This window comes from Myotis nattereri (assembly GCF_964212035.1).
Source record: "Myotis nattereri genome assembly, chromosome: 18".
Taxonomy (NCBI): Eukaryota; Metazoa; Chordata; class Mammalia; order Chiroptera; family Vespertilionidae; genus Myotis; species Myotis nattereri.
In genome coordinates this window covers 30,662,938-30,688,860 of record NC_138093.1, presented here as the reverse complement: position 1 = coordinate 30,688,860, position 25,923 = coordinate 30,662,938, and the positions used below count along the sequence as shown (strand labels likewise).

The window sequence follows — 25,923 nt, the reverse complement described above, 5'->3', positions numbered from 1 at the left end:
AGAAAGCAAGAGAGAGGAACTGGGGTGAGCAAGCATTGTGGCTTTATCTGTTTCCTGTTTCAGCGAGGCTTCTGCGCAAAGAGAAACAGTACCAAGAAGGGAAATGCTAAGGGGACGCAGAGCCATGGATTGAAAGCTTGCACTTGACTCGGCTGCTGTCTTGCCCCATCTGAGACCAGAGCCAAGATCTACCCAGGAGCTGGAAGGCTTTTCTGAGCTGCTTGGGTTGGAGCCTGGGACCCAAGGTAACTGAGGAGGAGGATGTTTTTGTGTTCAGGTTGGGGTCCTCCGACTCTGGGGTGGAACAGAAGCACCTCCCTCATTGGAGCTTCCCTGAGCTGAAGGGGGAGACACAGGAGCAGATGGTGGAGCTTAAGAGCGTTGGGCGTTGGGTAACTAAGAAAGCACCCCGCACTGGTTTCCGGAGCCATTGGCCACAGTGTACAGCTTCCATCGCTCCTCTCTCCATCCGTTAGATTGAATTAGGGGTGAGTCAATGACAGGATTCAGGCTACCTAGTGACAGGGGCGTAAGTTAAGTGAACTTTTACAGCTCTCTTCAAAGCAGGGAGTCCCCCAGACGAGTAGCTGCCTTCCCAGCAGCTTAAGTGTAGGCCTATCTGTCCTGGCTCACAGCAAGAGCTCTGGTCTGGGAAGCCATTCACCGCACACACAGCCAGGAAGTGGGAACAGAGACTCAGAAGGCCAGCACCCGGACATCTCCCTCTGGCAGTGAGGAGGGCTGTCCCCAGCCAGTCCCACGTCTCCCCGGAGCTCCACTGGGCCCTGTCATGCTGCCAAGGGGCGCCCCACAGATGCCAGAAAGCCCGGGCAGTGGCCCAGTGACCTATCTTTGAACCTCACAGGGACCAGTTCCTTTTTCTTCTACAGCCCATCGCTGTCAGTGAGCCGACCCACATGGCCTCCTGGTGCAAGCCATCAGAACAGTCCAGCTGTCCCGGGAGCTGGGTATGATTCCGCTCAGCTGTCCGCAGAAGTGCTACCAGGCGTGAGGGCCTGGGGGTCGGGGAATGCTCCCTTCTCTAAGGGGCCATTTCTAGTGCACCTCCCGCTTGGGTAACAAGCCCCAGCACCTGCCCCTCAGGAAGCGGAGGAGGCAGCCTGTTTCAGCGGATTAGTGCAGACAGCCTTGTGGCGTCCAGAGAGGCCTTCCCTCAGACTCAGCTCCTGTCCTCTTCACGGCAGGAAGGGGGAGGATTCTCCATACCCAGGGATCCGCCTCCTCTACATAACCTGTGGTCACCAGGAGCCAAACAGGGTGGGGACCTCGCCCCCACATGTAATGGTGGAGCGCAGGCTGGACACAGTTCTTCACCCCCATCTCTTTGCCTTTCTGCCAGGCCTAGCTGAGAAGGTGGCTATGTCCCGACCACAGAGAAGCCCTTTCTTCTTCTGGCCCAAACCCAGAGGCCAGATGAACCAGAGTAGTAAATAGGACGATGTCCCGGACAGGCATCCCCTCCATGGGGTAAATAGCACCCCTTTAAGAGAAGAGGGGACTGGCAGGTGCGGCATTCTTGGTCCTGGGAGCGCTAGGTTAGCTTTGGGGCCTTTGTCTTACGGCACCGTGTCCGCAGTATCCAAGATCCGCAGGACAGGGGTAATAATGATCATAGCTGATCTTTATTATTATTATAAAAAGCTGACATTTGTTGTGTGCTATGTGTCAGATGCTTGACATGCATTTTTTTCTTTTCTTTTTTTTAAATATATTTTATTGATTTTAGAGAGGAAGGGAGAGGGAGAGATAGAAACATCAATGATGAGAGTCTTTGGCCAGCTGCCTCATGCATGCCCCCTACTGGGGATCAAGTTGATAACCAGGACATGTGCCCTGACCAGGGATCAAACCGTGACTTCCTGGTTCATAGGTCAATGCTCAACTACTGAGCCACACCGGCTGGGGTGCATTTTTTTATTTAACCCTCATAACCTTATGAGATAAGTTTCCATTTTATAAATGGGGAGACTGAGGCTCAGAGGTGTTTAATAGTTTTCTTCAAAAGCACATAGGTAGGACCTAACCGGTTTGGCTCAATGGATAGAGCGTCAGCCTGCGGACTGAAAGGTCCCAGGTTCGATTCCGGTCAAGGGCACATACCTTGGCTGCGGGCATGTCCCCAGTCGGGGGTGTGCAGGAGGCAGCTGATCAATGTTTCTCATCGATGTTTCTAACTCTCTATCCCTTCCCCTTCCTCTCTGTAAAAAAAATCAATAAAAAATATATTAAAAAAAAAGAAAAAACACATAGGTAGTAGGTGTCAGAGCCGGGACTTAAAGCCACACTGAGCCCAGAGCTGGGCTCCCCGCCTCCCCATCCATGGCAGAATAGCCAGGGGCTCTGCATAGGATGCCACGGCATAGATCCCAGACATGGAGTTCACCTGCACTTAATCCCAGTCTCCTCCAGCCAGTCATTTATAACTTAACATGAATGGGCTTATCTAAGTTTTTTAATAAATAAAGTGGCAGCTGGGAAGTCAGAGGACCCCTACAGAGTGAGGAGAAAAGCCTAAAGAAAGGTGAAACAGCCCTAGCTGGTTTGGCTCAGTGGATAGAGTGTCGGCCTGTGGACTGAAGAGTCCTGGGTTTGATTAGGTCAAGGGCATGTACCTTGGTTGCAGGGTTGATCCCCAGCCCTGGTCGGAATGCACGCGGGAGGCAACCAATGGATGGCTCTCTCTCTCTCTCTCTCTCTCTCTCTCTCTCTCTCTCTCTCTCTCCCTCCCTCCCTCTCCCTTCCACTCTCTCTAAAATTCAATGGGAAAATATCCTTGGGGGAGGATTAACCAAAAAAAGGTGAAACAGCCAGGGTGGGATGTTAGAACAAGCATGACAGCACCCTCACAGCTCTGCTCGGGTCAGCCCTACCCAGGACTCAGGCAATTGAGAAGGTGCAGGGCTGAACCACATAAGACCCCTCTCAGGGAGTGAGGCCACCCCATCCCTGACCCTGGGGAATGAGTCCTGCAGAGAATTCCAGACCGAGCCAGATGGGCAGTGAGGTTCCGAAGAGGGAGCACAGAGGCTGCTACCTGCTGAGTCTATTTGGCCTGTAAATAGACCCGAGGGGCCAGAGCTGGCAAAGACCTGCTGTTGGTGCAGTTGAGGTACCCTTCTCTGACCTACTCAGGAACTAAGGCTCCCAGGGTGGCGGGTAGACAGGTTGGGGGACCCAGAAGAGAAGCGGCAGCTGTAAGGGGGGGCTCCTCTTCCCTCCGCAGTCACCCCTGTGATCAGGGGAGGAAGGGCACAGAATTTCCAGGGCTCAGGATCCAGCTGAGCCAAGTCCCGCCCCAACTCAGCCAGGCTGGCAGAGGGTTCTAGGTAAAGAAACACATTTGCAGAAGGTCGTGCGTGTAGGAGAGGGTGAGGGGAGCACAGAGAAGCAAGAAGGGTTTGGGGGTTATCTGAGCAGCAGGTAAGGCCACGTGAAGGGGCGACAAAGTGTGGCCTCTACAGGAAGGCCTGGGGACTTTGGGCTACTGTTTTGGTTTGTTTGGTTTTGTTTCATTTTTGTTTGTGATGACCTTAAGGAGACAAAAATCCATGTGTTTGCTGGGTTTTTTAAATATATTTTTTATTGATTTCAGAGAGGAAGGGAGAGGGAGAGGGAGATAGAAACATCAATGATGAGACAATCATTGATTGGCTGCCTCCTGCACACCCCCCACTGGGGACCGAGCCCACAACCCGGGCACGTGCCCTGACCAGGAATTGAACAATAACCTCCTGGTTCATAGGTCAACGCTCAACCGCTGTACCACACGGGCCGGGCTGATTGCTGGTTTTGATGGCACAGCCTGTGTCTGGGCTAAGAAAAGCAGACTTGACACCATACTTAGTTCTGACAGGGAGGTGATTCCAGAAAAATGAAATTCTCAATGCCAAGAATTATTGAGCTGGAAGTTCTGATATGGGTTTTGCCAGCACTGGGCCTCTGGCAGGTGCTTGGCCAATACTGATCTGAGTTGATGTGCACCTGAGAGTCGGAGCCCGGGCCTGGGCTGGGAGTCGGGTGCCAATGGACCATGATTAGAGGAATTAGGGTGGGGTTTCCATTCTGGACTGTGCCCAGGACCAAGCTCACAGCTGGTTGCTAAGGGCTAAGAAGAAATCAGCGGGTGCTGGTCTCAGGACTGGCCACACCTTGGAGGGGTCTGGGTGTCCCTCCAGGCCTTGAGTGGAGTCACTCACCTACTCTAGTAACAACCTGGGCCAAGAGAGCAGTAAAGATGCTGGCTGGCTTGTCCTTTAGATTTGGGAACAGGGAGCCATTCAACTGGTTCTCTAGGAGTCCCCAAAGAGTGAACGCATCCCTGCCATCCAAAAGGTGACAAACTCATGATGATTTTTATCAATGATTTCTCATGGTCCCCCGACTTAGAGGCAGGGTGAGATGTTTGGTGAATGAAGAAGTGGCAGCCAGAAAGACTTTCCGCTTTGCAGAGGGGGAGACAAGGCCGGAGGAAAGCAGAAGTTAGCGTAGAGACTGGACCCTGAGAGTCCTGACTCTCGGTTTGACATCAACACCTCCTCTGTTTCAACCCACATGTATCTGCTATTTCCGCCCCCCTGTCCAGGGAGGTAGTCATTTTTCTGCCCATCTCCTGACCCCTCCCCTTCTCCTCCCTCTTGGCATTTGGCAGATCCCGACAGCTATTCCAGGAACTGGAAGCCAAGCACAACAGGTGCTCAGGAGCTCCTCATGATCAGCCCAGACCCCAGGCCTCCCGCTGGCTTGGCCCGGTGGGCCGAGAGCTACGAGGCCAAGTATGAGCGCCGGCAGGAGACCCGTGAAAGCCGCCGCTGCCGCCCCAACATGACCACTTGCCGCCAGGCGGGGAAGGCGCTGAGGACCCAGCACACAGAGCAGCTCCAGAGAGCCCGACAGCAGCAGTTCTTCAGGAGAAGGAACCTGGAGGTGGACGAGAAAGACAAAACACAGAGTGGCCCGGACAGGGAGCAAAGTCCCTCCAGGAGGACAGGCCAGGAGGCTGAACTCAAGAAGCTCTTGGCTTGGCCCAACAGGATCCCTCCCCCCAGACAGCAGGTGGGCATGCCTACGGACACACTGCTCTGTTGGGGGGGGGGGGGCGCCTCCAGGTCACTAAAAAGTGATTCCAATTAAGTCCCTTCCTCAGTCATGTAGTAAAGCTTCCCTTAGCCACTTATCACAGAGATTTTTGTTGTTGTGTTTTTCTGCTTGTCTATTTAGCTATTTTTGTTTTGCACTTGCCTTATAGGAGAGAAAAAATAATTTTAAAAACAATTCCACAGCTAATTCTTAGTATCAGTTCAAATGTAGGCAATCTACACATCTTCTACATCCTTCATCCATCATTCAACACGTATTTATTGAATGCCTATTGTATGCCAGGTACACACACACACACACACACACACACACACACACACACGTCTATTCTTCTGTGAGCTATTGCACCCACCCACCTTCTCTCTTCCTCTTGGGCCATTCCAACTCTACTAAATTCACTCAGCTAAGGCCTCATCTTGTCCAGGAAGCCTGCCCTAGCTTCTCCAACTCTGCTCTCCGTGGTTCTCATGAGGCTATTAATCCTCTGAGATTAAATAACGGCCCAAGAACCCATTAGTCTGGCCTGGGGGGGAGCTATGTTGGCAAAAAGAAACAGGGTGTGTCCAAATGACCTCAGCCAGCAAACTATCTGTGTCTTCCCATCCATGCTGAGCATGTTGGCAGCAGGGGTGGGTCTACTGTATTCCCTGGAAACGCCTGGCCTTGTGCCCTACCTAGAGTAGGTGCTCTGTGGGGACTTCTTAACTAGTGGACCTGTTGTCCACAGTAGGAGGTGCTGTTCAGAAAAATGATCCTCGCGCCCAACTGTAAGATAAAACCAACACTGTACTTTCTAAGGAAGAAGGGCTTCTGAATGCTTTTGTTGAAAAAATATTTAAGGAGAAAAAGATTGGGCCCTGGCCGGTGTGGCTCAGTTGGTTGAGCGTCATCCTATGCACCAAAAGGTTGCTGGTTTGATTTCTGGTCAGAGCGCAAACCAAGTTTGTAGGTTCGATCCCCAGTCAGAGTGTATACAGGAGGCAACCAATTGATGATTCTCTTTCACATCCATGTTTCTGTCTCTTGCTCTCCCTCTCCCTTTCTCTCTAAAATCAAATAAAAAATTTTAAAAGGTCGGGAAACACAATTAACTAAAGAATTCCAACTGAGCCTATCAGTTATTTAAAGTTTTATTGAGCTGGTTTGGCTCAGTGGATAGAGCATCAGCCTGTGGACTGGAAGGGCCTGTGGGCTGAAGGGTCCTGGGTTCGATTTCAGTCAAGGGCACATACTCGGGTTGCTGGCTCAATCCCTAGTGAGGGGCATTCAGGAGGCAGCCAATCAGTGATTCTCTCTTATCGTTGATGTTTCTATCTCTCCCTCTCCCTTTCTCTCTGAAATAAATAAAAATATATTTAAAGTTTTATTGAGATTGAGTTGGTCTGCATGATTCAGTACCACAGGCATTTCTTAGCCTCTGAGTGTTATGTTAAAAGCAAAGCATAGAATTTTTGAATATGTAAAAAAAGAAAATATAAATTAAAAAAGCAGACTAAATTGTGACAACTACTACTACACCCCTCTTTACAATTCCCTAGTTTACCTTCTCTTCACACACCTCAGCAGCATTCCAGCTATTCCTAAGAGGAAGGAAGCCATCCCTAGAAGACAGAAGGGAGCTTAGAGTTCATCTACTCCAAACCCATTACACAGATAGGAGACTGAGGCCTGGAAAAGGTGGTCTCTGATCCCAGATCCCCTCACTCCCCACTCAGACCCGTTCTCTTTCCATATCACCATGCTGGCTGGGTGAGTGGCTGAGACCAAACAAGGTAGCTGGGGATTCTAGAGAGTCTAGTTGGAGACAAGCCCAGCTCCTGCTTCCTGGCTTGAGGAGGACCATTCCTGGCAGCTGAAACAGGGAAGGCAAGAGCAAATAACCATGCAGCCTTGAAGGCTTAAAGAGGTTACTTTGGTCCTCTGGACCTGAAACTTGATCATCAGTCCACCTTTCTGCAATCAGCTGGAGAATCCTGTCCTAGTGGCTCTAGGCATCCAGCATCTGCCACTTGCTTTCCAGGTGCCAGGGACCAGCTCTGAGGTCTTTCCAACCCAACATCACCCTCTCTCAAGCATCTGGAGGGATCTGGACAATCATCTCCCCTCCCAGGCCCAGGGCCTTCCACCACAGGACTTTGCCATCAAGAAGCCACCCAAACACCATCGTGGTAAGAGCAGAAGCTCCCTCCCTCACTGGGACCTGCAGAGAATCCTGCCATGTCAGTCCCAGCTCACTGGCGGCAGAGAGCCCCTGCCCCTCCCCACTTCCCCCACTTTCTCTCCCCACCGCTACCCCCGCCCCCGCCCGGTTCTGAATCACCTGCTCCTCCATCTCTCAGGCACTCAGACAAAGGCAAAAGAAGCACAGCCAACAACTAAGAATGATGCCAGTCAGCAAACCAAGTAAGTACCTTTTGTGTTCCTGACCCCAACTCCTTCACATCCCATCCATTCCTCTACGTTTTCACTTGAATACCCTCACCCAGTATGTAGGGAACACAATGAATGTCCATGTCCACCTTCATTAAAAAAACAAAAACAAAAGGCCCAGCTGGTGTGGCTCAGTGGTTGACCATCAGCCTATGAACCAAGAGGTCATGGTTCGATTCCTGGTCAGGGCACATGCTCGGGTCGTGGGCTTGCTCCCCAGTAGGGGGCGTGCAGGAGGCAGCCGATTAATGATTCTCTCATCATTGATGTTCCTATCTCTCCCTCTCCTTCCTCTCTGAAACCAATAAAAATATATTTTAAAAAAAAAAAAAGTGGGGGGAAGATCTTCCCACCCAACCCACCACCTCCTACCTGTTAGTTTCCTTGCTCCATTGTCATTTTGTTATTACTTTTTCTCTTCCCAGTTGTGGAGTTGCGGTTCTAGATAAGGTAAGAAAATCCTTACCTTGGAGGGGTTGAATCAGATGGTATACACGCTGCTCCAAACTCTGGTATTCTGGGATCCATGAGAAACTCCGCTGGGATGGAGGGGCGCCTTCTCCCTGGATGAGCATAGACGTGAGGGGCTGGGGGGACTTTGTCTGAACCAAGGAAGAAAGTTTACTCTGCACGAGTCAACCCCAGCTCTGGTTCCATGTTCCGGGACTTCAGCAGAACTAGAGTCTTCTTGACTGCCCTTTCCTTTCTCTCTAGGAAATCATCCAGCTTTCCGAGTACCTCAACGTAAGTAACGTGAACTCTCCCCTCAACTCCTCCACCTATGTCCTCTCTCCTGCGCCAGGTTAATCTTACCCTCTTGCATTCTGCTCCCAGGAGGCCCTACAAAGAGAGCTGGTTCTAAAACAGAAAATGGTGATTCTTCAAGACCTACTGTCCACCCTGATCAGAGCCTCTGACAGTTCCTGGAAGGTAAGGGAAATGAAACCTCTGTCTGAACAAAGCTCATCAGCTTCTAAGGTTGCCCATCTCCTTCTCCTTTCCATACCTTCCCTACCGAGTATGGTGTGTGTGTTTTTCTCACGACTGTAGAGGCAGGAGGCAGAGAAAGATGCTAAGACCTAGAAGTCAAACAGCAAATAGATGGTCATAGTAAATATATGGGACGGCTCAAAATCCAGGGCCGTGAGGGCTACACACCCAGGGGGGACCCAGAAGCAAAAGGGGCAAGAATCCCCAGTTTTTAATTTGTTGGAACGAGGGACATCCCAATACAGTTAATATTACTAACTGTGGTAAATGCCAATTCTTTTTGTATGGCACTCATGACCAATATGAACTCCCAGCCGGCATGCACCTGCTGCTCAGCCCAGACGGGAATGTGAGAGTGGGAAAGACCCTCAGAGGTCATCCAGTCTGTCTCATTGTGCCCACGAGGAAACTGAGCGTCAGAGAGGCCAAGGGACTCGCCCAAAGTCACACTGCCGGTTAGAGGCAGAATGTAGATCTCCTGATTTCAGCCCATTCATTCAACGAATATTCATAGACCATGTTCTCTGTACCGAGCATTGGAAATAGTGAGATTAATTACACAGGGTTCCTGCTTTCAGAGAGCTTGTGGTTTTGTCGGGGAGTCAGATGCCTAAACAATACAGAGATATGAGAAATAAATGTTTCAGCCCTAACTAGTTTGGCTCAGCGGATAGAGCGTCGGCCTGTGGACTGAAGGGTTCCAGGTTTGATTCCAGTCAAGGGCATATGCCTGGGTTGTGGGCTCGATACCCAATAGGGGGTGTGCAGGAGGCAGTCAATCAATGATGCTTCTATTTCTCCATTCCTCTCTGAAATCAATAAAAATATATTCTTTTAAAAAAGAAATGTTTTCAGGATATAGTAGTATATAAGAAGGAATGAATAACTCTAAAGAAGATGAGAACCAAGGAAATATTTATAGTAATGTAAATATTTTCCAGGCAAATGTGGAAGAAGGAACTATATTCCAGGCAGGGGATATGGCACAGGCAAAGACCAAGAGGAATAATATAGTCTAGTGCAATGAGTCACCAACTTTTTAATCTCAGGACCCCTTTATACTCTTTAAAAAAAAAAATACCATGAAACTCCCCCCCAAAAAAAAAATTTTATATTTGCCATGTTAAAATATACCATATTAGAAATTAAAACTGGAATCTTAAAATATATATTAATTTTAAAATAACAATAGTAAATCCATTACATGTTAACCTAAACTTTATATTTTTAGGAAAAACAGGTATATTTTTAAAAAATAGTAAAAGGAGTACCATTGCTTTAAACTTTTGCAAATCTTTTTTTAATGTCTGGCTGAACAGAAGACAGCTCCATTCTCAGATTTGATTCTGCATTCAGTCTGTTGCAAAACATTGTTCTGGTCGAAGCATATGAGGAAAATCTGACCTCAAACCGATCTGTAGTTAGAAAAGGGAAGACCTCGCTTGAAAAGGTCTCAGGGATTCCCAGGGCTCCTCAGATCCCTCGTGGAAACCCCTAGACTAGTGTGTTTAGGGAGCTACCAGCAGTTTGACCCCATCAGAGCGTAAAGCACCGGGTGCAAAGAAAGAAGCCACACCCTCAAGGGCCTCTGTGACCATCTAGCCCACCACGCAGATGGCTTCTGCTTAGACAGAGAGAGGAAATGGAGGGCGTGGAACCAAACTGAGATGTTTGCGGTGATGTAAGAAAGATTTCCTAAGCTCAGCCCTCCCTCCTCGCATCCCTCATTGTGCCTGGGTTTAGGTATCTACGTTCCTGATTAAGGAAGCCCTTTCCACCAGAGACTAGAAGTCTGGGGCAGACAGCTGTGCAGGCCAGAAGGTTTCCAGGGCTGAACTACATTGAGATGTTTCTCTCTTTTACTCAACAGACAATTGATAAGTTCCCACCAAGGGCTGGGCCCTGTGCTACCAGGGAAAATGAGGAGCGAGGTCTTTGAGGCTGAGGAGCTCACACTCAGCAGGGAAGGGAGAGATGTGTCATAAACAACTAGCACAACGTGACAAAGCTGTAACAGCGGTGTCTACAAAGTGGCCCAACGAAAGGAGAAGAGAGCCATTATTTGGCCTGAGGTGGAATAGGGTAGGTTCTGAAGGACAGGGGCCATTTGAGCTGGGTCCTGGAGGATGCAGGGGAGTTTACCAGGACAAAAGTGGGAATGATGATGGGGCAGAAAAAGCAGAAGGGCAAAGAAACCAGAATGGTTCCAGGCCTAGGTATGACAAAGCATTGGGTGTAGCAGAGCGTGGCTGAAATGAAGAGATCATGTCAGAGTCGCTCCAAAGATAAGACCAGAAATGACCTCAGACAAGTCTCTAGAATTATGACCGTTACACTTTTTCTGTTGAACATAGCATCTCAAACTTAAATAATGTATGGACTCCACTTTAGGGGGAAAATACAGATATCTCAGATCCAAGAGATTGCATGTTATCTCCAGTTTGGGAAACACTGCTATAGACAATAAGCAGGATAGCAATGGAACGATGCTTTATTCAGGTTTAAAGGCTTAAGAGTGTCACCCTGGCCAGTTTTTCTCAGTGGTTAGAGCGTCAGCCCACAGACCAAAGGGTCGTGGGTTTGATTCCCAGTCAAAGGCACGTATCTTGGTTGCAGGCTCCATCCCAGGCCCTAGTCAGGGCCTGAGCAGGAGGCAACCTATCTATGTGTCTTAAATCCATGTTTCTCTCTCTTTCTCTCTCTTCCCCTCCTCCCTCCCCTCCACTTGCTCTGAAAAAAAAAAAAATCAATGGAAAAAGTATCCTCGGGTTAGGATTTAAAAAAAAAAAAAAAGTCCTACAGTGCCTGGTCCATCCTTAGAAGGGGCTCAATCAATAGCTCCGGAACTGAATGGAAAGTGAGTAACGAGATCTGTGCTTTAAAATATATTTTATTGATTTTTTTACAGAGAGGAAGGGAGAGGGATAGAGAGTTAGAAGCATCAATGAGAGAGAAACATCGATCCCCCCACTGAGGATGTGCCCGAAACCAAGGTACATGCCCTTGACCGGGATCCAACCCGGGACCCTTCAGTCCACAGGCCACGCACTATCCGCTGAGCCAAACTGGTCAGGGCAGATCTGTGTTTTAAAAGGTTCTCTGGCAGCAGTGGGGACCCTGGCTTGAGGTTGTGTGCGGGTACAGAGCACTTACAATATCCCAGGTAGAACACAATCAGAGCTGGAAGGACAGCAAGCCCGGTGGGAATGGGGAGGAGGTGTTAAGAGACATTTTCGAGGTAGACTATGGGGGCAGTTTCACAGCACACACTCCAGCAGGTGAGCAGAAGTTCCCCTGGCCACACTGTGGTTTCTCCCTCCTTCTTCCTGCCCCTCCCACTGTTCACCCTCCCCTTCTTCCTCCTCCCCATCAACCCCCTCGTTTCCTGTTTTTAAGGAAAATCGTCTCAGACTTTTCAATAAAGACTTTTCAGCTACTTTTCCCCAAAAACAAGGCAATTCCACCTTCTACCCCTCCCATGGAAGCCTCAACATCAGTGAAAGGTGAATTTGGGAAAAATAATTGATGTGGCCGGAACAGGACATTCAGCCCAGTTCAAGCCTTTATTTTTCCCATTTGGTCTCTCTGATTTGAATCTCCAACTTCAAATGCAGAGATGCTCACAGCCAACTCTGTTAGAACCCCAAGGACCAGCTCCCTCCGCGGCCTCCAACCTCCATTGACTCTGGGCCTTTGGGATGCATCGTTCCTAGGGCACCACCAGAGTCCTAAGCTGGGGACAACCTGCAGAGCAAAAGCAGTTCGGGCAGGAAAGCCAGTGCTCAGAATTGGGCAATAGAAAAAAAACAGGAGTGGGGCACAAGGGGGTTTTTTAAGTTCCGCAAAGTAGAAATGAGATCTTGAGATGACAGCGAGGCAGGGGATTGGCTGCAAGTCCTAAGCCACTTCTGCGAGAGCAGAGTCGTGCTGGGGGCTGGCGCTTCTGCGGTGAGGAGCTGGGGCTGGCGCTTCTGCGGTGAGGTGCTAGCGTGCCTGGAGAACAGAGGCAGGGGAGAGCCACGTAGAAGCAGGAGCTGAAGCCGCCTAGACCGGCACCAGGTGTGTATGGCCTCCACCTTGCTCCCTTCTCCAAATGGGGGTGCTGTATTCCCTGAGCCCTGGGCTCCAGGGGTGCGACTGCCCCAAAACATCCACAACAGGCCTGTAACAAGTGCTTCTCCCCACATCCTATACCACTGGGCTTCGTGTGGGGCGAGCTGGGGCTCAGACCAGGAAACTACATGCCCCATTTGCAACAACTTGGCTGCCACTGTCCTGCCTGCCTTGGGGAGTCTGTGCAGAGCTGTAGGCAAGAGAGGTTTTTTTAAATCCAAGACTTGAGTAGCCCTTTATCCCCCCTGCAGGGGGTTATGCTGAATTGTATCACATTGCAAGATGAATAGAAACGTAATCTGGGGTCTGGCTAAAATACAAAAACAGTTGGAAGAGGTAAAATATTGAACTGAAACCATAGTAAGGGAGGAGAGAGGAGCTACTGAAAAAGGGTAGGACACTGGGGAAAATGTAAGAATATTGCCTGGGGTTGGTCTGTTTTCTTCCCAAACTCTAGCAAAATAAACCTTAAACTCGGTGGGTTTGATTGCAATCTGCAGAGTAAGAGCTCAGGCAAAGGAAAATGCTCAGAGTCGGAAGATCTGAAGCAGGAGATGAGGGTGTGGAGGGAGTGGATTTCAGGACCTGTGCATTGACAATGAACAGGCCACTCTGGGGAATGCAGCCCTGTAACCAGCTATTCTGGAGCCCAGAACAGTGGCGGTCTTTGTCCATCTCTGTTATCTGTCCCAAAGCCCTGTGGCTATTGTACGCGCAAAATCCCTGACTCTCAGCTCTCACACGAGAGACATTAGAAAAAACATCAATAGCAGGAGACACTTTTGCAAGGCCCAACTGAGTAATACAGGAAGCAGAAAGGGTGGAGGCGGCCCCTGGCTCCCCTGGTTAGAAGAATCAGCCAAACAGGAGCTGTGAGATACCACTTCCTGCCTACCCCAGGTGCCCTGAAACTCCCTGAGCCCCCTCAAAACAGAGTCCCCTCCTCAGCCCCAGGCTATTGTGGACTGGAAACCGTTGGGGGGCATTGGAAATGCACCTGAGAGGAGCCGGGGCGCCTCAGGCCTGAGGAGGAACAGGCCTCACAAGTGTCCCACAGGGCCTGGCACAATTCAGCACATAACAAGGGGTAAGAAAGAGAATGTATACTCCCCCTAGGAGGGGAGTCCCCTTTACTTTAGAAGTAAAGGTCCATGTACAAGACTGAGAGAAGGTGAGGAGTACAGAAGTGCCCAACAGGCAAGGAGAGAGGTAATGAGGGCAGGAAAGGACAGCTTAGAAGCTTTCCCTCAAGGGGACCCTGCTAGGATCCCTGAGCCATTTGATAGAGAACCTCAAAGTAGAGAGAGGACTTTGGGGGTCAGTCTGATTCTTCCTTCTCCTATTCCAGAAAAAAAGGAATAGATCCTCTTCTTCCAAAAAATCCTTTGTCATCTTTCCTCCTTCCTACTTCTTGAAAGAGTTGTTTGCCAAACATTGAGCATAGACCATGTTCTAGTCTAGACATTAGGCTGGGAATACAGAACAAAACATTTCGTACACTATATTTTGGCCCAAATTCTTTTATTCATCCCATCTCTTCCAGGGACAGCTTAATGAAGACAAATTGAAGGGCAAACTGAGATCCTTAGAAAACCAGCTGTACACCTGTACCCAGGTAAGCATTCTGGAGAACACTTCTAGCCCAGGAATCTAGAATTAAAGGAGAATGCTTGAATCTCAATCTTACGCTCTAGAAATGCCACCTGATAGAGTTTAAGGCACACACTCCTACTCACCCAGTTCTGGCTTTGCCATTTTCACTTTGATCCCCAATATACCATATATCCACATTCTATCTCTATCCTCCTCTCCCTTTCTCCCAGTGCCCTTCACTTTGCACCCTGGGAAGGAATCCCAGCACCAAGCACTTTGCCAGCTCCAGGGCAACTTTGAGAATACCTGGAGCTCTAGGGAGGAGCCTTGGTAAAGATTCACACCACCTGACTAGGCCCACACAGGTCCTAATTTTTGAACAGATGAGTTGAATGTCATAATGAAATTTTGCAAAATTCTTTTCATTCCATGAGCAACCTTCATCTTGTAGCAACTTGCGGAGAATGTTGTAAGGCTGTGACTCTTGGCTTCCCTGTGACATTGTTATCCAGCTTCAGTAATCTCTTGATTGGCCTGATCTTGGATTACAAGAGATAGAAAGAAACCAGCTCTCACACTTTAGAAGCGATGTGTTTCTGATAAGTAGGGACATGTCAAATAAGAGAATGAGTTGGAGCAGAAAGACTGCTCCTATCTGGAGTCAGGGAGATGAGGTAGACCTGGCCACACAGTTGGAGTCTTGCAGAAAAGTTTCTAGAAGAGTCTATAGATTTGCTGATCCACAACTTTAAATTTTCAGTATGACCTCTTTTGTCAGACTCTAAATTAGAAACTAAATTATGCCAACCAAGCTCATAAGAGACCGACATATAACCCAGAATGCCAACAAATTCATGTTCAATGGAGGATAAAGCTGTCCAGTGACCGGCACAGTTAAGTCCAATAATTGGGACACACCCACTCAACCAATAATTCCTGGAGATGCTTTCTAATGAAAAGTCTAAGGACACAAGACCCATTCACATTTAAATCCCAATTTTCAGATGATCCCAAAGCTAAATGGGAATGATTTCATATTGATCCCTAAATTTGCATTATCTAGGTCACTGCTTACCCAGTGGGTAATCCAGATTTGACAATAACAGCTACCCGTGTTCCCCAAAATCACAGAGCGTAAAGATGAAAGGCATGGGGCCCTGCCTGTGCGGTTCAGTAGTTTGGAGCGTTGTCCCGTACATCAAAAGGCTGTGGGTAGAGTGGGAAGATGGAGACATGCAGGGGGTACTATGTGGACACTAAGAAAAGCTACTTAACCCATAATGTTGCGGGGTAAGGGTAAGATTTATCAGAACTTACATGATTCTTGGGTTGAGTCTTGAGCATGAGTAGACGTTAACCAGGTGAAAAGGGTGGATAAGGATGCTCCAGGCAGAAGCAGTTCCATGGGCAAAGGCAATGGCCAGAAAGTCCAGTGCTGAGGAAATCTGCAAGCAGTTCTGCTTGGGTGGAGAAGGCACAGAATGAAAGCCCGGGCATATTAAGTAGGAACCATGCCGAGGACTTTGGACCTGGTCCTTAGGACGCTGGGAATCCACTGAGAGATTGAAGCAGGTTGTGTGACAGGATCAGATTTGCTTTTTAGAAAGGACCTGTAGCTGCAGCACTGAAAGAGTTTGCATTAATTCATATAATATTATTAGAGTCTGAACTAAGGGAGTGGTCATAGGGCTAGAGACGAGACAGGTGTAAAGGAGCTGCAAAGGAGCTTGACTTGACAAGGGTTGATGACCAACTGAATACTGGGAGAAAGTAAGAGAGAAATCAAGGTGACTCCCAGGTTTAGAGCTTGGGAGGCTGGATGGGTGATCATGCTGTTCACTGAGATATGGGAAGCTGAGAGAAAGGAGCAGATTGAGAAAGATTTGCCAAGGGCCCTGTTTGTTATCTCCTTGCACATCACCTGAGGGACTTTCCCTGGCCGGCTCTCCCCAGGAAGAAAAGCTCCACCAGATCGCTGGTATCTCTGCCCTACAGGCAAATTCTTTTCATTTCTGTACCCCAGCTCAGGATTGGCACACAGAAGTTCAATGTGTACTTGTTGAATTGCATCAAATTTACAGAAATATTCCCCTTGGGGAATGAAAAAGGTGCTGATGGAAATGGAAGACCAGAAAAACAGCTATGAGCAGAAAGCCAAAGAGTCACTGCAGAAAGTGCTGGAGGAGAAAATGAGCGCAGAGCAGCAGCTGCAGAGCACGCAGGTGCGGGGATGCTGCGTAGTTCTGGCCACTGGGGGCCCGGGGTGGCTCTGGGAGTCAGCTGCACAACTCCAGGGAACCCAAGGTACCACCCTCTCCCTTGCTCTCCCTCAGCGGTCCCTGGCTCTGGCTGAGCAGAAATGTGAAGAGTGGAGGAGCCAGTACGAGGCTCTGAAGGAGGACTGGAGGACCCTGGGGACCCAGCACAGAGAGCTGGAGAGCCAGCTCCACGTGCTTCAGTCCAAACTGCAGGTACCAGCCCCTGGAGGTGGGGAGGTGGGAGAGGAGGCGGGGTTTAGCGAGAGGAGGGCTGGTGACAGCAGTGATGAGAGAAGCTGCTCCTGGATTGGGGGCCCCAAAGGCCGTTGACAGCATCTGGTTTTCAGTTCCTCACTCACGGCCGGCTTTGTACCAGACTCACTGTTTTGGCTCTGAAATCTAATTTTGAGTTTAGCCAGGACGTTTGCACTGCCCATGCAGACAAACTAAGTGTCCATTGGAATGACGCCATCCAAATGCAAAGGGCTGAAATATTCAGCAGCCTACTGTCAGATCCCAGCCCATCCTCTGCACCCATCGCAGTACAGCATCCAGTTCAGAAATGCCCTCTACTGGCACAGAACAAATGCCATGAGTTTACTTATAGGCTGGTAGTAACATCTCCTGCCACATCCCTGGCATTCTCAAGGGTACTATCATTCTGATCTCGCTTACCTTCGAGAAGTTAACCAACCTCAAGCCTCTGTTTCTTCATCTCGAAAATAAGTAGCTATATCATAGGGTTGCTCTGAGGGGTAAGTGATGTGATCCAGGCAAAGCACTTAATATAATACCTGGTACATATAAGCCCTCATTAATATTAGCTATTATTTTCCATAGATTTTTTTTACTTGGTTTGGAATTGTGAGGACCCATCTCAAAAGGTTTATCTTTCTAATTTTCCTGAAGCAGGGATCTGAATACAGTTCATTTGATAAGAGTTCACTTATCAAATGAATGAATCTACTGACCATGCATTGCATCCATATCTCAAATCACCTATAAGGCGACTTTACAAACCTTTTTCTTTTTAACCTTAATTCTTTGTGAAAATGACACTACCAAAAAAAATTGATAATGCTAGAATGAAATGTATAGATAATGTGAGACATCTAGAAAAATGATGATTCGGTATTCCTGAATTTGGACATTTACCCAAATGAGTCCCTTGTGAATATTTAAAAAAAAAAATCGAATGCATTATTTGTAATAAAAGGAATAGAGCAGAGCAAAGGGAAGATTTTTAAGTCCCTATTTTCCTATTTCCCTAGTACTCCTCTCTAAAATTCTACACTCTCCTGTAATTTTCCTCTTCCACGGGATCTGCCCCCACCCTCCACCCTAGCACTGACCTGCTTCTGCATCGGCCCCTCTTCCTCCCTGCAGGGAGCAGACAGTAGAGACTTGCAGATGAACCAGGCTCTGCAACTTCTGGAGAATGAGCACCAGGAACTGCAGGCCAAGATTGAGTGCCTACAGGGAGACAGGGACCTGTGCAGCTCGGACACCCAGCACTTACAAGGTACCCTTCTCCTCGGGGGCCTCTGGCCGAGTGAGACCAGCGAAAGAAGCTGGATGGAGAAAAGGGCTTCACCCGGTCTTTCACTGGTTTGTTTGGTTGGCTTTAAGATTCCATTGTACCTTGAGGGAAAGGCAGGGCTGCTTTAATCATCCATGACTGAAAACGGATTTTTCAGCCCTAGCGCATCTTGGAGTATCAGCTCTTTTCCAGCCCATCCCTCTGGGCCAGACCACAGCTGCTCCACATCAGTCACATGTGTCCAGGCCACATTCCTGATTTGAAAGGGAAAGGCCAGTTGAAAGGTTTCTGAGCAGTCAGCTGAGAGAGGACCAAAGCGTGCGCAAATACAACACTTAACTCACCCCATTTGTTAATGCAAATGACATCCAAGGTACTTTGGTTCTGGTTTACCTCTTCAGAGCTGGGACAAGTAGAAGGAAGGGCAACTTGCACTTGACACATATCAGAGGCCACGGACAAGGCAGTACCTATGAGGAATTTCCATCCTCAGGTGTCGAGTGCATTAATCTTGGGTTCTTCTGTTTTGGTTTGTATTGTTTCATTTTTAGATCAACTTAAGAGGTCCGAGGAGGAGAAACTCGCCCTGGTGACCAAAGTACAACAGTTGCAGAGTAAGTTCCCTTTCCAGATTCGAAAAGTAGCACAGCTGGCCTTTCGGTGTTTATCCAGAGGGGGGGTTAGGGCCCAGTCTTTGGCAGCTCCCCGACCTCTGACAGCCCTGTTCTGTGAAGTGAGGTCATTTACATAGCTCTTCACACGTTATATATTAGCCTGTCCTTTTGTTCTTTTCTGCCTTTTTCCTTCCATGCCAGTGACAACCACCTGCCTTTCCCCCAGAACTACAGGTTTTTTAAAGTGTTAAGTTTTCTAAGGTAGTTCTTATTTTGTATATTCTCTTTATGTACATGAATATGTCACATAGACCTTGGTCACTAGAATGGTTCAGAAAATGAGCTCACTCTATACATGCCACTTCAACACTCCATATTGGGGCCAAAGAGGGGAAGGGACTTTTCATAAGAAGAGTAGACAATTTCTGAGAAGCTGGAGAACCTGATTCCATTAATACAGCGGTTCTCCAGAGCAGGTGCTGAGTGGGCAAGAAGTCACTTGAAAATCACTTATGTATTCAATACGTATGGCATGAGCCCCTACCAAGTGCCGGCCACTCTAGCTATACACACTGAGGATACAGTAATGAACATAACTGATACGGTTCCTTCCCTCACGAAGCTGACATTCTAAGTAGGCTCTGGAGTAAAGTATGGAGTTTCTGTGAACAAATGTGTCAGGTAGTGAGAACTGCTATGGAGAAAAATACAGCAGGCTAAAGGAAAATGTTGCTATGTTATAAAGGGTCATCTGGGAAAGCCTTTCTTCTAAGGCAGCAGTTCTCAACCTGTGGGTCGACAACCTGTGGGTCGCGACCCCTTTGGGGTCAAACGACCCTTTCACAGGGGTCGCCTAAGATCATCGGAAAACACATATATAATTACATATTGTTTTTGTGATTAATCACTATGCTTTAATTATGTCCAATTTGTAACAATGAAAATACATCCTGCATATCAGATATTTACATTACAATTCATAACAGTAGCAAAATTACAGTTATGAAGTAGCAACGCAAATAATGTTATGGTTGGGGGTCACCACAACATGAGGAACTGTATTAAAGGGTCGCAGCATTAGGAAGGTTGAGAACCACTCTTTTAAGGTAACGATTAAGCAGAGACTTAAAGGTAAAGACATAGTCGGAAGAGATATAAGATGGTGCATTCATAACAGGAACACAGACTGGGTGACTCAAGAACAGAAATTTAGTTTCTCACAGTTCTAGAGGCTAGAGTCCAAGATCAAGGTGTCAGCAAGGTTGTTTCCATCTGAGGGTTTTGAGGAAAGGATCTGTTTCAGGCTACTTCCCTTTGGCTTGTAGCTGCTGTCTTCCCTGTGTGTCTGCTCACATGTCTTCCATCTATGCATGTCTGTGTCCAAATGTCCTATTTTTATAAGGATGCCAGTCATATCTGGTTAGGCCACCCTAATGCCCTATTTTAACTTGATTACCTCTGTAAAAAACCTATCTCCAAAAAGATCATATGTTGAGATACTTTTAGTTATGACTTCAACACAATTTAACCAATAATAGATGGGAACATCTTTAATAATTAAGGTTCTGAGCAAAGTGCTGAAAAGCCACGCTTTGCAGTAAACATACCAACACAGACAAGTTTCTTGTGTTTCCCAACAGGTCTGCTTCAGAGTCAATCCTTACAGCTTCAAGAGCAGGAGAAACTCTTAATAAAGAAAGGTCAGCAAATTTACTTCCACAAATTCTAAGACGTTGCTCTTTCCATGCCTGCCTAGAGGCAGGGGGATGGACTACATGGCCTCTTGGAGTCCCATCCAGTTCTGGCATCTGTTAGGTCAGGGATCTGGGAAAGCTTGTTAAGGGCTGATCATTGGCTCTTGAGAACACTTTAACTAGTTAGCCTCCTACCCTAAGAGGTATGTAAACTGTGAAAAGGGATTTCTACTTCCCCTGAAAAACATGTCTGTGTTGAACATTTCAATAAATTGATTTTGAACTCAGGATTGCATGTCAATTTTTACACTTGACTTTCCAAATCACATCCAACTTCTCCTGTAAACCATGTTGCATGCAGAAGTGACCTCCCTCTCAGCCCTCAAGAGTCTGCTGCCTTAGCTTCCTGAGAATCCATCATGTATATGAAGGGGCAAAAACTCCTCACTTACCACTACACAAGGCCTTTTGTTTTCTCATCACAATCACTGGGTAAATGGAAGGCAGAAATCATTACACCCACATAGCATGGATAGGAAAATGAAGGTCTTATGGTCACACAAAGACACAGCTAAGACAACAATGCAGAATTTAATCACTAGTCCAGTGGGCTCTTCACAAGACTAAGACCGCCAGGTGGTTGAAAAACCATCTTCAACCACACGAAGATGAATTCTAGGATGTGACTGCCTTCTCATGACTGAAGTAAGGACAGAAAGGAAGGGGGTTATATTGACGCATCCAGCAAACCTACCAGTATAACTAGAAAGGATGTGACCCCTAGCCAAAGAAATCGGATTAAGAAGTACACTCTAAAAGTATCTGGCATTAGACAGGACTAGGGACACGAAGAAAAGTAAGATGCCAACCTTGCCCTCAGTGGGGCTCAAATTCCAGCTCTCTGTCCAGTCTGAGCCGGGTCCCAATGGGAGTGCTTGAAAAGTCAGAGATTTCCATCCCTTGAAGTCTAACCAAAGACAGGCCCTCTCTTTCTCCCTCCCCACCCTTCTCCTCACTCCCAGAGGTCCTCTCATTGACAGGGCCCTTCCTCAGAGGTGTGGGCCTCACCATCACTGAGAATCTGGCTGCTTTTTTAGATCAGGCTTTGTCTGTGCGGAGCCCAAAGCCCTCCCTTAACGAAGTGGAGCCTGAGGGTACAGGGAAGGAGAAAGACTGGGATTTCAAAGACCAGCTGCAAAAGAAGACTTTGCAGCTCCAGGCCAAGGAAAAGGAGGTGAGACGGTGACCTCAGGTTGTAGTGGGGGGCTCAGCCTACGGAGATAGGGAAAACTGCTGGAGGCATCCAGAGAGCAGGGATTTCAACACCAGACCTTGTGATTGGATGCCTCCAGGTATTCATTTGACTGTAAAAACTGTCTTGCTTTAGGGTTAGTTTGTCTATCATTTTCCTTCATTATACAATCCTTATTCATTTTATTAGCTACTTTTTAGTACGTCAACCTAAACTCAAACACACTTCATGAACATTAACTCCTCAAACTTTGCGCTGCAGAGTATGTTAAAACTTTATAGTCTTTTAAGCAACAAAACTCTTCCTATCTACAAATTCACAAACACATATCCTCGGCTACTGACCAAGAGCCTTGTACTGTGATCACTTCCAGGTCTTCTGTTCCATAAGAATTTCATTTTTTTTGATGTCCCCTTTACAAAGCACTTGCTCACTGTCACATGAAAGCACACACTTATATCACGTCTATAAGTAATTAATATATAATATGCATTATAATCACTCATGTAAATGAACACACATTCCAGACAAACTAGGTCAAACAGCAAAAGGCAAACTGAAATCACTGAGAAGGCCTGGGAAGGAAGGAAGGTAGTACAAACTCCAAATGAATGAATGGGTAACTGACAGGGGGCCTTCTCCTTTACCTGGTGATGACCTTGGTGGTATTCTCCCCCCCAGTGCAGAGAACTGCATTCAGAGTTAGACAACCTCAGTGATGAGTACCTCTCCTGCCTGCGTACGCTGCAGCACTGTCGAGAAGAGCTGAACCAGAGCCAGCAGCTGCCTCCCAGAGTAAGAGCGTGATCCTCCCACACAGCCCTCGATGATGGTGGGACTATTCCTCCTTTAGCCACATCTTCTGACCAGCCTGTCCCATTCAGCTTGGTTGATACCGACAGTATAGCAACCATGGAAAGAAACACTGGCTTATGTACCCCAGCTTAATTTGCATGGAACTTTCTTGTTGTTGTTGTTGTTAATCCTTACCCGAGGATATGTTCCCATTGACTTTAGAGTGGGAGGGAGGAGTGAGAAGCATCAATATGAGAGACACATTGATTGGTTGCCTCCTGCACACAGCCCGATGGGCCAGAGACTTGCAACCCAGGTATATGCCCTTGACCAGGAATCGAACCCACAACCCTTCTGTGCACAGGGCAACACTCTGACTCAGGAGTCCTCAAACTATGGCCCGCGGGCCACATGCAAATACAAATATTGTACTTGTTCCCGTTTTGTTTTTTTACTTCAAAATAAGATATGTGCAGTGTGCATAGGAATTTGTTTATAGTTTTTTTTTAAACTATAGTCCGGCCCTCCAACGGTCTGAGGGACAGTGAACTGGCCCCCTGTTTAAAAAGTTTGAGGACCCCTGCTCTAACTACTGAGCACACCAGCCAGGGCTTTTTTTTTTTTTTTTTTGGTACAAGTCTTAAGCCTGAAGGGACTATTAGCTAAAATAGGAAATGGTGTTTTTTGGCCTATTGAGTGTAGTGGCAAGGACAGAATGAGGAGAGAAAATTTAACAAGGAATATGAACAGAGAACAATACAATTTTGCCGAGTTACTTTCCACCTTTGATTGGACTTGTATTTAAGTATCTGGCTCCAGCTGGCTGTGGTTCCCTGGGCCAATGATCCTGGCTTATGGGCCAGTGACTACCAGCAAAGTGGTTTTATCCCAAGGGAGGTAACAAAGTGATAGAGAAAACCTTCCCCTCTTCCACCAACCCAAGATTTCCCACGGGGCCAGAATGGGAAGGAAAATTGTTTTTGCCTATATCTTCTCCAACCAACCCATGGCTTCTCTCTTCTCCCCTTCCACCCTCAGAGGCAGTGTGGCCGATGGCTATCAATGCTGATCCTGATGATTGCTATAGCACTAGCAGTGTTCCTGGCCAACAAGGACAGCCTGATGATCTGAATAACTTGTGACAGCTGCCTTGGGTGAAAATCAGAAGCAAAAAACTCAATAAAAAACTCAAGAAGGTTTGGATACTTTCAAGTGTGGGTTTTCCCAACGCAAATGAGATTTCTAACTTTATTATTTTTTTCCACCTACTGTAAAATAAACAAATAAACTTTGTCTGACAATTTGTTCCCCAGAATTGTTTATTCATGAATGACCAACCTATCGCATCAAATATGACACTTGAGCATCCTGGTCTGCTTTCCTTAGTCCAATTCAGTTGGAGGTACATAAACATGCAGTAAAGCCCAGGCCTGCTATTTTCTAGTGAACGCTACCCAGAGTATATTTACAACATTACCACACCATACATATAGTATACAAGGGTAGACTACTTGTCCTCCACCTCCCTTCTTCTCCACAATCCTTTTTTTAAATAGCTATTTCCCCCCTTATACTAACCTTCTCCACCTACCCCCTCACTCCCTTCTCCACAATCTCTTTCCTTCTATCTTCTATCTAGTGAAAAAGGAATAGACATCTCAGTTAAGTCAAGAGGACTCCTTAGTATAGAAATGGCAAGTATGTACGACCCATGCTGCCGCCGCCACCACCTGTTCCCGTGCCCGTCACAGACGCGGCCAGTTGACTAGAGCGTTCTTCCCTGGTGTTGTCAAGAGGCTCAGAATTGACACTTGAGATGATGCCTATTCGTAATCCCTGACTTAGAGCTGAATATTTAGTGAGTACTTTCTACATGGGCGTTAGAGGGCCACAACTGGCAGGGTGACTATCTCAGAGGAGATGCTGAGGTCAGTAAAGTCATTCTGAGCCCTCCATCGAGTCCTCAGGTCCTTCTCCCAAGTGTTTAGAATGTCTCTCAGGGCTGGGAACAAGCTCTCTGGGACACTAAAGGAATACAGCAAGACTGGGGGTTGACCAAGAAGCCATGAGATCCGAGCGGTGAACACCCGTAGTGGGGTCATGGCTAAGCAGTTGTCATCTCCCTGGTTCAGGTGAAAGGTATAGGGAACAGGATAGCCCAGGAGAATCCCAAACACAGTACAGAGATTCCAGTCTGAGGAGCAGAGCCTGCTGCAGGAGATGGCCAGGGACAGGTCCCTCTGCAACCCCTGCAAATGGGTGATGATCTTGGCAATGAGGGACTTCAAGTCCTGAAGCTGGTCCAGGGAGCGGACAGAAGGGTGAGATTGGGAGCTGGAAACATCCACAAAGGCTACAGGACCAAGCAGCACCTGCTCCAGGTGCTGACATACATGTTCAGGTATGACGATCAGGCTGTTGCCTCCAATATCAAGGATGTGAAGTCCCTTGGTCAGGAGGCCCAGGCCCTGCAGCTCCCCCAGATAGCTCTGGAGCTCTGATGTCCCCGCACCGTTGCAATCATACAGCAGGGCTGGCTTCAGTCCCCGGGCCACAGCCAGGACCTCTCCGGCCAGGCGAAGGCAGACAGCTCGGGCCAGGCCCCGTCTCTTTCCCATGCTCAGGGTCTGCTGAGCAGCTGCCACCAGCAACTGAGGACTTGGTGTCGACATGAGATCTGGAAGCAACATCAGGCATGGCCTCTTTAACTAGAGACAGTTCCCGCCCCTGGGCCACATCTCTGAGCTCCGGACACTTGAAGGACCTAAAAACAAAGCAGGGCCAGGCGATTATTAACAACCAGCCAGTGACATACATACCAGGACACCTGCCAACAGCCCTCCCCCGGCTGATAGCATCTTCCAAAGGTCATTGTCCCTCCTTATGCTTTACTCCGTCTCCCGGAGCCCCAAATACACGTGTCTTTCTGGATTTAGGGACAGGTTTATATTCTTTCTGGCTTCTATTCCAAATTGTGGCCTTTGTACATTACTTTCTCTGATTCAAACTGTGAGAAGTTTGGGGCAACGAAGAGGCAAGGCAGTCTCTTGCAAAATTCTGAGCATTTCACCTAAAACTGCCCTCGGAGGCAGAGTTCTAGGTTCCAAATGTACTCTTTCCACCGCCAATTTCCCCTTCTCTTCCCGCCAGCAGAGTTCTGAGAACAGACATCTGATGAAACTGACATACACTAGCATGTGGGCTGATAACCATCTCACCCTGTAAAAGTAAATAAATGAAATGTGTAAGAGTTGCCGGAGGGTGGTATTTTAATTTCCGCCATGCCTCCTGGTGGACATCCACGGACCCTCCGCGGAAGGGCTCACCCCAATGCCCACACCCTTTTCGGAGCCAATTATCGTGTCTTATTAAACCAGGCAGAGGGCTCGGTATCACACACATACGTTCGCCTTCCACTTCCGCTGCAGGTTCGCGGGCTCAGGAACGTCCTTTTATAGTCCCTTCGCGCCGCCACACAAGCCACGAACCGTGCAATCCGCCGCCCCATGGGAAATCCCGCCCGCTC

General features: G+C 47.9%; 2 protein-coding genes across 7 annotated transcripts; one reads left to right on the top strand and one right to left on the bottom strand.

Annotated features, from left to right (window-relative positions):
- TRAF3IP3 (TRAF3 interacting protein 3) lies at window positions 1-23,708 on the top strand. Of its 6 annotated transcripts, XM_081112368.1 has the most exons (16): window positions 1-245; window positions 4,670-5,073; window positions 7,139-7,286; window positions 7,458-7,521; window positions 7,974-7,998; window positions 8,263-8,292; window positions 8,383-8,478; window positions 14,195-14,266; window positions 16,326-16,466; window positions 16,578-16,715; window positions 17,889-18,024; window positions 18,594-18,656; window positions 20,297-20,356; window positions 21,448-21,584; window positions 22,284-22,397; window positions 23,436-23,708. In XM_081112368.1, exons 2-16 carry the CDS (start codon window positions 4,729-4,731, stop codon window positions 23,526-23,528), a joined length of 1,662 nt encoding a protein of 553 aa, XP_080968494.1. In that variant the 5' UTR covers window positions 1-245; window positions 4,670-4,728; the 3' UTR covers window positions 23,529-23,708. The 6 variants fall into 6 exon arrangements, 5 of the variants coding, with proteins under 5 accessions (XP_080968494.1, XP_080968495.1, XP_080968498.1 ...); XR_013997152.1 differs by lacking the exon at window positions 21,448-21,584; XM_081112369.1 differs by lacking the exons at window positions 21,448-21,584; window positions 22,284-22,397.
- LOC308534081 (UPF0739 protein C1orf74 homolog) lies at window positions 23,602-25,923 on the bottom strand. Its single transcript, XM_081112373.1, has 2 exons — window positions 25,802-25,923; window positions 23,602-25,161 (listed from the first exon to the last, which is right to left on the bottom strand). Exon 2 carries the CDS (start codon window positions 25,085-25,087, stop codon window positions 24,278-24,280), a length of 810 nt encoding a protein of 269 aa, XP_080968499.1. The 5' UTR covers window positions 25,088-25,161; window positions 25,802-25,923; the 3' UTR covers window positions 23,602-24,277.

Coding starts and splice junctions, on each gene's coding strand:
- TRAF3IP3 (XM_081112368.1), top strand. CDS start 4,729: ATGATCAGCCCAGACCCCAGGCCTCCCGCTGGCTTGGCCCGGTGGGCC. Junction 14,267..16,325: donor AGCTGTACACCTGTACCCAG/GTAAGCATTCTG, acceptor TCAAATTTACAG/AAATATTCCCCTTGGGGAAT. Junction 21,585..22,283: donor TCCAGGCCAAGGAAAAGGAG/GTGAGACGGTGA, acceptor TCTCCCCCCCAG/TGCAGAGAACTGCATTCAGA.
- LOC308534081 (XM_081112373.1), bottom strand. CDS start 25,087: ATGTTGCTTCCAGATCTCATGTCGACACCAAGTCCTCAGTTGCTGGTG.